Source organism: Fukomys damarensis, unplaced genomic scaffold, assembly GCF_012274545.1.
Source record: "Fukomys damarensis isolate Sample0158 unplaced genomic scaffold, DMR_v1.0_HiC HiC_scaffold_7, whole genome shotgun sequence".
In the NCBI taxonomy this organism is placed as follows: Eukaryota; Metazoa; Chordata; class Mammalia; order Rodentia; family Bathyergidae; genus Fukomys; species Fukomys damarensis.
The window spans coordinates 31,204,448-31,215,630 of record NW_022900919.1 but is presented as its reverse complement, the minus strand read 5'-3'; the positions used below and the strand labels follow the sequence as shown (position 1 = coordinate 31,215,630).

General features: G+C 37.5%; 1 protein-coding gene across 1 annotated transcript in view; it reads left to right on the top strand.

The window, feature by feature from the left end:
• The window catches only part of Macrod2 (mono-ADP ribosylhydrolase 2), a 1,911,462-nt gene that overhangs the window by 1,720,835 nt on the left and 179,444 nt on the right, over positions 1 to 11,183 (top strand). The window contains exon 9 of the mRNA XM_033761012.1: positions 8,680 to 8,761. Coding sequence (XP_033616903.1) covers positions 8,680 to 8,761 — 82 coding nt within the window. The remainder of the gene's footprint in view (positions 1 to 8,679; positions 8,762 to 11,183) is intronic.

Here is an 11,183-nt window from a genome sequence, read left to right as displayed (position 1 = left end):
TAAAATAGGGAAATCGCCTATGTGGGCCTGACTACAGAGCATGCATCATTTGAATCTGGGTGTAAGGGGGTCAGATACGGAAAATAAGAGAATCGAGAGCAAGAAGGATTTGATATATCTTTTCTGCTTGGAAGACAGAAGCAAAAACATGGCAAAGAACATAGGAAAACTCTAGGTGCTCAGTGATCTCCAGCTGTCAGGCAGCATGGAGATGGGAACCCAGATCCAGAACTACAAGAAACAAAATTCTGCCAAAACTAAAAACAATTTTAGGAATGGATTTCTCTCTAGAGCCTCTAGAGAACAGCTCAGCTCAGCTGACACCTGATTCCTACCTAGTGATACCATGAAACTCAGTCACACTGTGCCAAATATCAGGCCTATAGAACTATGAGCTAATAAAAACATGTTGTTGTGGGCCAGGGATTTAGCTCAGTGGTTCAGCGGCCTGCCTCACAAGTGCAAGGACCCAAGTTCGATCCCCGGTACCAAAAAAAAAAGCATGTTGTTGTAAGTCACTAAGCCCCATCAGCTCAGTGCCTCTCTTTGAGAGATAAAGAGATTGACACATGCAAAGGTTAAATAGTTTTCTCAAGGTCACAGAGCTGGCCAGTGTCCAAGTCAAGTTGGAGACAAGTGGCATGAGGGACAGAAGTCCAAGACATCCTTGAAAATGTTGGTACCCACCCTGAGCTCTGCACACCTCTTTTTTTTTTTTAACAGATATAATTAAAGTATTTAATGCACTGGGATAATTCAGAGGGAGAATGCCCTTATGGGCCTAACCTAAATGAGTGGGTTCTTAAAACAGAGTCTAGAGGTTAGAGAAGAAGAAAGTCATCAAAATACACTCTTGTTGGTCTAGAAGAAAGGAATTACCCTGTCTGTGTCTACATAAGGAATTGTAGGTGACCTCCAGGAGCCTCATGCTCCCTCTGGTCAATAGCTAGCAAGAAAATGGGGATCTCAGTCCAACAATTGCAAGAAACCTAATTCTGCCAGCAGCTTGGAAGAGAAGTCCTGGACTTAGGTGAAGACTACTCTACAGATGATACCCTGACTGCAGCCTTTGAGAGTCTGGGTAGAAGACCCAAGTAGGTTGGGTCTGGACTTACAACCTACTGGGAAACAATAGGATAATAAAGTTTGTTTAAAGCACTAAATTTGTGGTGATTTATTATGTTGCAACAGAAAATTAATACACTGTGAGAACAAACTGCTCTCATTTGCTTCTGAACAGAGAGACTAATTTCCAGGCAACTCAGCTTCTTCTTGTTCAATTTATTGGAAGTGAACAACCTTGTCCTTTTGCCATTCTGCTTTTCCTTGACTTACAGTACCAAGGAAATTTCAAAGCCTTGGTCCACCACCCTCTTGACACCTATCCTTACAAAATAACAGAAGTCATTATATTATGAGAAACACCCACTATCTGAGCCTTCAGTGGTGAAGCTATTGGTTTTCTTCTTCAAGAAGGCTGGGACTTCACTCTAGCTGTCCATCAGGCTGTGCTTACTAAGGACGGCCTTCCAGCACTTTGGCAGCATTTGCGTTCACATCAGCCCTCTGAATGTTTGTCATTTGGAAAACAAATTATATTCATCAGAATCCATTCATCCTCCCTGTATTGCTGAACATAGGACAGTCATGGCTGTGTTAGTTGCCCTGTAGCTGGTAGCCATGAGAAATGGAGGTCTGATGCAGAGATTCCAAACCGGCTTCACTCTGTAGCCCTCTTCAGGAGCAGAGGGGCAGCAGGTGTGATGGCAAAAAAATTAATAGAACTTATGTCATCATATTTATGGGCATAAAACCCCCACTTTGGATTAATGGATGTCTTGGTGAAAGAAATACATCTTTACTCCTTTATGGTTTGATAGTTGAGCTGCAGTTGGCATCAGTAGAAATATAAGGGGAAATTGCCTTAGAAGGTCAGATTTAAAGGATTCTTTTGACCTCTAAATCAATGAAAATAGATTTTTGATTGTTGACCAAGATAACTGTAACATAAGACTTTCAACCATCGAAAAAATTCCTATGAAGTGTAAACTACTTACAATTCCTGAGTGCATGGCCTGATAAATTTTCACAAAATGAACACATCCGGGGAAGCTGCATCCAGACAAAAAAATTTAAAAATCCAGGATATCAGGCATCCCTTGGGTTGCTTTTCATTTGCTCTCGCTCTAGAGTAATTGCTTCACTAACTTCTCACACCACAGGTGATTTTACCTATTTCTGTAATGGTTTTGAATTTTATAGAAATGGGCTTATGCAATGTGTACTTCTTTACTGGCTGTTTTATGGAACATGGTTGTAAGGTTGCCTATATTTTTGATATGTAATTATGCTTCTTTTTTTCATTTCATCACACTGCATTGGCTTGTAATATTCCATTGTATGAATGCATCATAATTTATTCATCCATTTTGTCATTTATGGGTATTTAAGCAGATTCCAATTCAGAAATATTACAAATAGAACTGTGAACATTCTGGCATGTGTCTTTAGTGAACATACATGTATGAGGTGTAGTCTAATAATACAGTGAGTGAATGCTTAAATTAAAAAATATTTATTATAGTAAAAAATGCATTTCCATTAGTCTCCCTCCAAATACGCCCCTCATTTAGAACACACTTATCCCTTTACTTTTGCCACTTTCTGAGGAAGTTCTAGATGTTCTCTTTCATGAGTATCTTTAGTTGCACTTTTGTGACTGCCTTGATGCCCTGAATCACTTAAAAATGTTCACCATTTCTGGTCACTTTGATTTTGTGTTAGAGCTAGAACTTGCAAAGTGTCAGATCTGAAGAATAAGATAGATGAAGACACTGTAATAATTCAACAAGCCTTCTTCTCCATTGGACGGCACTTGATATCAGCATTCACCACATTTTCTATCACACAATATGAAAACATGGAAGAGGACTTCCAGAACTGCTTCAGGAAGTGGCAAGAACGATGGGATAAGTATATTTGGAGTAAAGGGGAGCATTTCAAGGGGGATTAATAAATTTACTCTAATAGTTTTTTTTTTAATTTTAAACATTCACCATATATTTCAAGCACACCTCACATTTTGGTGGTGTCTATCTAGCAGGGAAATTGCTAGATCTTAGTTTACTATTTCAGTCAACACTGGTAAGTAACTTTCCAGAGCAATTGTACCAAATTTTATTCTTTAAAGTTATATATGAAAGTTCTAGTCAATCTATGTCTTTGCCTATACTTGATATTGTCTTTTTATTTAAAAAAAAATTAGCTTTTAACACACTAGTTTATAGATGTAATTATTGGTATTGTTAAACTAAAAAACACCCCGTGATACTAGAAAGCCATTGCACTGAGTGTAACATCAATGGAGAAGGTGACAGTTGGTGACAATAGAAACTCATATAACTGTATATAATAGATAACTTTATATAATGTGTTTTTACTTTGCAAACACATCCAGGCTCCTTACAATTCTGTGCACAGGTTTTCTGGAAAAAATAAAGAAAAGTCTACCTTCTAAATTTCATTTTTTTTTTGTTTCTACAACTATACATTTTGAAAAACTATCTGGCACATATATATGTTTCAGTGATATCTGTTTGCCTAGCCATATACGCAACAAATATACACAGAGCTCCTGCTATGTCTGAGCATGTGTACCATGCACTAGTGATTCAAGATGGGAGATGCCTGGTTCTTCAGAGAGGTTTGGGTTAAGGTGCGAAGGTAACTCATGTCAAGTTGTTAATTGCAAAAAAGAATAATGCTGTCCTTTATATTATTTGTTTTTATGTTTTACACTGGAGACCAATTGAATCATATTGACAAGTTGTTTAGAAAGAAAAAGAGTGAGTCATTTTTAACTTATGAAATCATTTCCAGAAGGGTAGATGGATAGACTCCTTTAAGATACTGCCTGAGAAGATGGACTAGGACCAACAGAAATTCATTTTGAAGGAAGTAATTGGAATTTAAGTAGTCTCGATGAGTTATTCATCTCTAGAAAGAAACACTTTTTTTTTTGCACTTTAATGAGTTTCTCTACTTGATAGTCAATGAAATGTCCAGACCAGGGCCGTGATTAGGAACTTCTCTCTGTTCTCCCAAACATCCTGTTCTGGACATTTACTTTTATTTCCCCCTCATAACTGTATGATATCTAGGTGCTACAATAAAACTCTTACTTGATATCACTCACAGAGTTCTGCTCCCCTGACTAAAACTTCAACTGATGTAATGTGAATATCATTTGCCTGAATATCATGTAGAGAAACTCATTAAAGTGAAAAAAAACGACTGAACCCAAAGTTGCAATACACTTCAGAAGAACCTGTGTTCTCATTGCAAAGCAGCATGTGCACCCAGTGCAAGTCCCAAAGTACTCAAAGCAGAGGCCAACAGGAGCTGGAGAAGCCAACGACTGCCATTCCAACTCAGGTGATGAACAACAGCCTGAACAACCTACCCAGAGCTCCAGAGCCCCCTTCTAGCACATTAGCTGCTACTGTACTTCTACCCTACACACCTCATAGCAGGGCCTCTGGGACCAACACCAACCCAGAACCATACAGGGACATGTAGCTCCTGCTCATTAAGATGACACAGTGCAAATCTGTCACAGAAATAGACTATAAAACAAGGACAAGAAAAAAACCAACTATATGATGCTATAATACAACCCTCTCATTATATAGATGTGAAAACTGCAGCCAGAGATGAAGGCCACCCAGTGTCACAGAGCTGGTGGCGGGCCTAGAAAGTCAAACCCATGGATTTCCACCTGGGCAATATCACAAAAGCAAGGCTTGGTGTGAAGTTAAATCACCTAAGGTTTTGTTATTAACTTATTGTTCTTAGAAAAAAAGTCACTCAATTTCCAGATCCATGTTTCCTAGTGAGTGAATGGTATGGACCAGGCCCAACAAACTGAAGATGATTAAAAATTAAAAGATGATGAATAAATAAATAACCTCCCATAATGCAAAATTGTCCGATGGTTTAAGATGTTAAAAGATAATTGAAACTTTGTTCCTGCATCTCAGTAGTGAGCCATCCTATAAGTTCTCATGAAATCTGTCCAGGTCTAGAAAGGATCATCCAGTCACTTCCTCCGCTGTGCAATCCAATCTCTCATCCGTGTAACAGTTAGACATTCTATATTCTTCTTGTCACCCCCAAAGTAGCTTCTCACTCAATCAATTCAGTCTGACTTTTTCAACAGGTGTCATAGCTAGGTGAGAGAGACTCTAAAAAGTAGTGAGAGGAAGAAGCTGGGGGAAAATAAGATTTCTAGTTACATGTTTCTGGACCTTTGCTCATGAGTTTATAATCAGCATTTAGCAGGAATAGCTCAACTCTGATACATGTGGTATCAGCTGGGGTGGCTCAAATGCCCAAAACTCACATTATCCAAAGATATCCACCTGCATCTAGGCTGCTGGCCAGAGCACTAACATGGATTCTCCATGTGGTCTGTATGCTTCTACATGGCGTGACAATTGCCTACAATGGTGAGCCTTCGGAGGGACTGGGCAGAATGTCTGGTGCCTTTAATGATCTTGAAAACTCTTAACATCATTTCTTCCATAGTCAAAAGCCTGTTTGATTCATCAGAAGGAGTTTAGATCCCTCTTCCAATGAGAGGGATATTATTACTACCTCTAAGGAGAGCTGTGGGGTAAAGAGTGATCAGTATCCAGGATGAGTTTATAAACACAGTGCATCAACTAAATGAGTTCTTGTCCAACAATATCCCTAGATAACATGTATGTGCACACATATATAATGCATGCTCACTTACATACCTAATGAGAACATTGTAAATGAGATAAATCCTTAGATAAAAATTGCTCCTGGGATATTTTCAGTGTTTTACCTAAGGGTAAGGACAAGGAACTGGGCCTTTCAATTATTTTAAAACAAAATTGCTTCATCCTCATCATCCACTTTCTCTTGGGTAAAATAAATTGGGCTGCTAGATTTTATACTCACATCATTCCCATAGTAACAGATCCTAATGTGCTAAAAGGTGGCTTATAGTTCCATACAACATTTGAAAAACTTACATAGGGACTCTATGTATGGTGCTTAAAACTACACTTAACAGCAGAGAATAGCACTGAGTTTCCTCGCACAAACAGGAACTGACACATGCCCATATTCATGCACATGCTCTCACACACAAGGAACAGGTCTTCTTATTCTTAAGCATAGAAGGAAATAGGTAGAAATGAGATTGGCTAGCTTCGTCTTCTTAGAATTACATTAAGCCACGTTTTATTATTTTTTTATTTTTCATCAGTAAAGTAATTTTAGAAATAATCTGACCACTTGAAGCCTGGAGGAAAATAAGTCATCAATCTTAGATACTGGAGTATAATCATGACCTTCGAAAACAACTAGACCCCAGTACAAGTGGAGAGTAGTGTGTGTCTAAGAGAAGATAATAAGGCTGAACATGATCTTAGTATTAATTTTAGGATGTTTAATTATGAAGTATTTCAAACATACAAAAAACTATAGAAAATAATATATTTATGTACCTACTACCATAGCTCATGGTTATTAGTCTTTTACCATATTTGTGTCAAATCTCTTTTCTTTCTAAATAAATAAAATATCAACAATTCAATCAAGTACTTATCTTTTCTTTTACTTTCCCTCCTTTCCCAGAAATCCTCTTCATCCTAAAGTTATGTGTGTCATTCCTTTGTATTTTTCCATGTAGCAGTACTGGTAAAAGATAACCCAAGGCACACGGAAATTTTAAAGTTTTCAGTGATTCATAAATTGGACAGTGCCAAACTGTATGAGGTTCTGAAGGAATACCAAGGGGCTTTTGTAGGGTGAATGTGGTTGTATGACACATAAAATATTTGACAGGGTAAAGTGGAAGAGTAGTCTTATTGGAATCATTCCAGGGCCGATACCTTAATTGGAGGGCGGTTGGCAGTTTCTGATTGGTTAAATTTAAGTTTCTTGTTACGGTTTGCACTCAGTTTACTTACACGGGGACTTCAGGCACTGCAGCTACCTCTAACTAATGACCTGTAAAGTAGTCATTTTAGTTGTATTCATGAATGGATCTCTGCACTGTTGCATCTTTATGCTTTAAAATTATGTAGAAATGGTATCACAGAGTATATGCCATTTGGAAACTCATTTCCATCACTTAACATTAAGATTCTGAGCTTTAGCCACAGGCCATAAATATGCCATAGGGAGAGTGGAGATGCACATTCATTATTGCACAGAGTTAATCATTGATTCAACCACATGTATATTTCACTTAGAGAGTGAATTAATGGGCCAGATTTTGCATCTGTAGGAAACATGCATGATTTTGCAGACAGAACCAGACACCAGACCCAAAAAATGAAAACAGAAGAAAGGAAATGTGGTTATTTGTATGCTAGTCTTTCCATTTTTGAAGTCCAGCTGCTTTCCCTTATAATACATCCCATGAGGGCCATTATAGGAGCATGGCCTTTATTTATGACAGCAGGAGAGTCCAGCAACTCCCCAGGAGGCAACCAACCTTTGCTGAAGTGGAGATCGGGCAGCTTCCTGAATCCCTGGGACTTGCCTTCTCTTCCTGCCCTTGCAGATCTTCTGTCTTAACAGGGCACTGTCTGTTCTTGGTAGCATGGTAGCAGAATCTACAGCCCACTGTGGGGCTACAAGGATAATATCCATTTCAGTGATTTCTTGTCCTGCTGCATTCACACCCCCGCACCCCTTTCCTCCTGCCTTGAAAAATGCCTTGCTTTATGCTTTCTTCAGTTTGTCAGTTGCACTTTGATGGATTGAGTGATTTTAAACTTTTTTTTTATATTGTTAAAATGAAAGGAACTAAAGGGGTATTTATTTTCAGGACGTGAAATGGAGTCACTGATTTAACATCAAGTATATGTGAATTACTGTGTATCTCGTCTCTGTTTATCACATTACTCTCTAAATGTTCCAAAGAAATTCCTTCCGCATAGAAGCTCTTAAAGAGAGAAAAGGGGCTGTGTATACATTTTAACTTTGAGGTGATGTTTACTTATTCAACAATATCTACTAAATTAAATGCTACATTGACCTTGTGTCATTGTCAACTAATGATGTTTTATTTCTGTTACATTTGTTAGGCTAAAGGCAAATGACTTCGTGAAAATTTTACTGCGTGGAAGCTCTTTAGGCCATGTTCAAATACTAACAAGTTTGATAAATATATTTGTCTAACAAGGGTAGGACAAAGAGCTCTTTGTTTACTGACATACTTTATTGTCATTCTGCTGTATGCCTCTCATGTGGCTGTTTTATAGAACATAAAGTCTGGGTATCCTGTCGGAATCTCAGCTCTTATTTATAGCTTACTGCAAAGTGGCTTATTGTCATTTATTATTTCTTATTTGATTTATGTAACCTCTTTCCACCCAAGAGCCTATGAGTTTATTTATATGTGCAGCACACACATACACACATATACATTTACACAACTCTCTCTGGTATACACACACACACACACACACACACACACACACACACCCTTGAACTTCATTCAATGCAGCAAAGTTACCAGTATAGCACCAAAAATCTGTATGATTTTCTGTTTATTTTTGTTTGTTGTAAGACCACACTATGGAAAAGCACTCGCCACATTCCATTTAATTTTGAGTGTTTGTTGTTTGCCTCTAGGTGGATCGGATTATCTTTTGTGTCTTCCTAGAAGTTGACTTCAAAATCTACAAAAAGAAAATGAGTGAATTTTTCCCTATGGGTGAGTAAAGCCTTTTGTTTCTGTTGGAATTGAGGACTGAAGAAGTAGAGGCGTCATTTATATGTGTGTTAAGATTTAAATAATCTTCAAGTCTGCTGCAACTATTTCCAAATATCAGTCATCCTTGCCAACTTGTATCATAGTTTTTCAGAGCTGAAGGAAAGGATAGGAGACTAGGGCTCTAAACCTCTCTGTCCCATTAGGTCATTGTGTTGTCTTGCAAAAGTCAGTACATGTTCTGGGCCTCTGTTCCTCACATCAAAAGTGAGGGCTGAACCCAAATGACCTATAAAGACCTTCCTCAGTCCTGGAGTGAATGTTCTTCTCCAACTTGTAATATTTCCAGTCCTCATGGCTACACCAACTATGTTAAGACCCATTGCTGGAAACTGTGAGGAACCCATTATATTTGTAGCTGGAGTTGAAATTGTTCTTGCATTCCATCTCTATTCCACCCAATTTTCTCACTCAAAATTGCAATGACTACAGCAGCACTTTCTAGTGTAATCTGAGATCAGTAGTCATTTTCCTTATTTTTCACTTCTTTTTTGACTATTGAAGAAACTTCAGGGTTATTAAAGAACCTTGAGTGATGGATTTGCATTGATTGATGTGCCATTAGTTGCACTGGGGTAATATGAATATTTTCTCCCATTCTATCTCTTCTAGACCATTAAGGCTAAAGCTTGTTTAAGGCCTTATTATTTTTATGATGCCATTAAAGTCGTAGTGCCCAAAATGCTTTCCTTAGCCATGGAAGAAGAATTTACTTCCAGGAAATTCAAGTTGCTGTGAACATTGTTAGTGTCTGCCTTTTTAGAGAGCTTTTCTTCAAGTTTTCCATCTCCGTGAGAAAGTGGCTTTTCACACAGTAGGTGACTATGGTAGATGGGAGGAGTGAATCAAGGGTCCTTTAAACTGACCCTCAGAACCGAAAAGAAAACGTATGCCTCTCCCATTGATCAAAGTAGAGAGAGGCTGTCAAGAACAAGGCAGAAACCAATTGGAGGTGTTAATGCTGTAAATGGGCCAAGGTTGTCTGAGCAATTTGAAGTCTTTTTCCCTAATTTTGTAAATGAAAAGTGAATCTGCTAAATGTTTGTACATATTTGGTATGTTAAACTATTTCCTAACATAAACAAAAGGTAAATGTCCAGACTCATATGATAAAGAGTAAGGTTATGGCCAGGGATCTAGCTCAGCGGTTCGGTGGCCTGCCTTGCAAACGTAAGAACCCGAGTTCAATCCCCAGTACCACAAAAAAAAAAAGAAAAAGAAAAAAAAGAATAAGGTTTTTTTTTCTCCCCTCGCTTTTCTTTTTCCTCTTCACCTCCTGTTTTTAACCTTTATATTTTTAGCAACTCAATGCTTTACTTTGTAAAGTACATAATAGCTATTTAATAAGTAGTTGTTAAGAGTTGAATTTAATAAATTTGTCTTTCCATTATCAGAAAGCTTTTTTTCTGTTTCAATCTCTTTTTTCCCATCTTTTCTCTTAATTTTCATTATAATCACAGAGAGTTGATTGGTGCTTGTAATTTCAAGTATTGTTAAAATGAATTGTTCAGTATTTTAAAAAATAGAACTTTTTTATTTTGTATAATGCTAATTTCCCATATCTTGTAAATACAACAGCATAATTTATAAGATTTTTTTGTTTGGGGGTACCCGGGATAGAACTCAGGACCTTGCACTTATGAGGCAGGTGGCAGAACCACTCAGCTAAATCCCCAGCCCTATAAGTTTTTATAAATTTTAGATTCCTTGAGATTTTTAAAAATAATGGCATTATATTTATATTCATATCTTCTAAAATGAAATTTTGTTTCTAACATACAAATATAGTAGTAGAAGCCAGGCGTGGTGGCACACACCTGTAATCCCAGCACTCGGGAGGCTGAGGCAGGAGGATTGCTGTGAGTTTGAGACCAGCCTGGCCTACATAGTGAATTCTAGGTCAGTCTCAACTACATAGTGAGACCCTGTCTCAAAAAGCAAACAAACACAAAAAAAGTTGTAGACTTATGATCCATTGATATTGAATCAAATCTATCAGGCATTTCCAATAATGCAGAGCTAGAAATCACACTGGAAATTTTAGAAAATGAGAAAGTTTTGGAGGTAAGGAATATATTTATTAATAATTGTGCACATAAGTTAATGTTTGAAAAGTTGCTACTCTAAATAAATCCAAAAACTCATCTCAATACTTGAGCAAGTAAAATAATAATAAAGCCATCCTTAGTTTCACATCAGTGCTTTGAAGCACACCATACATACCCATGAAATTAGTTTTTAGATATATTTATAACAGTAAGTGCATTTGAGACAACATTTTAAAATTCTCCAGGACTGTGGAGTATTTCTGCCATGTTGAGGGATCGGCCATTTCTAAATTCTAAATGTGCAATATGAAATAAAG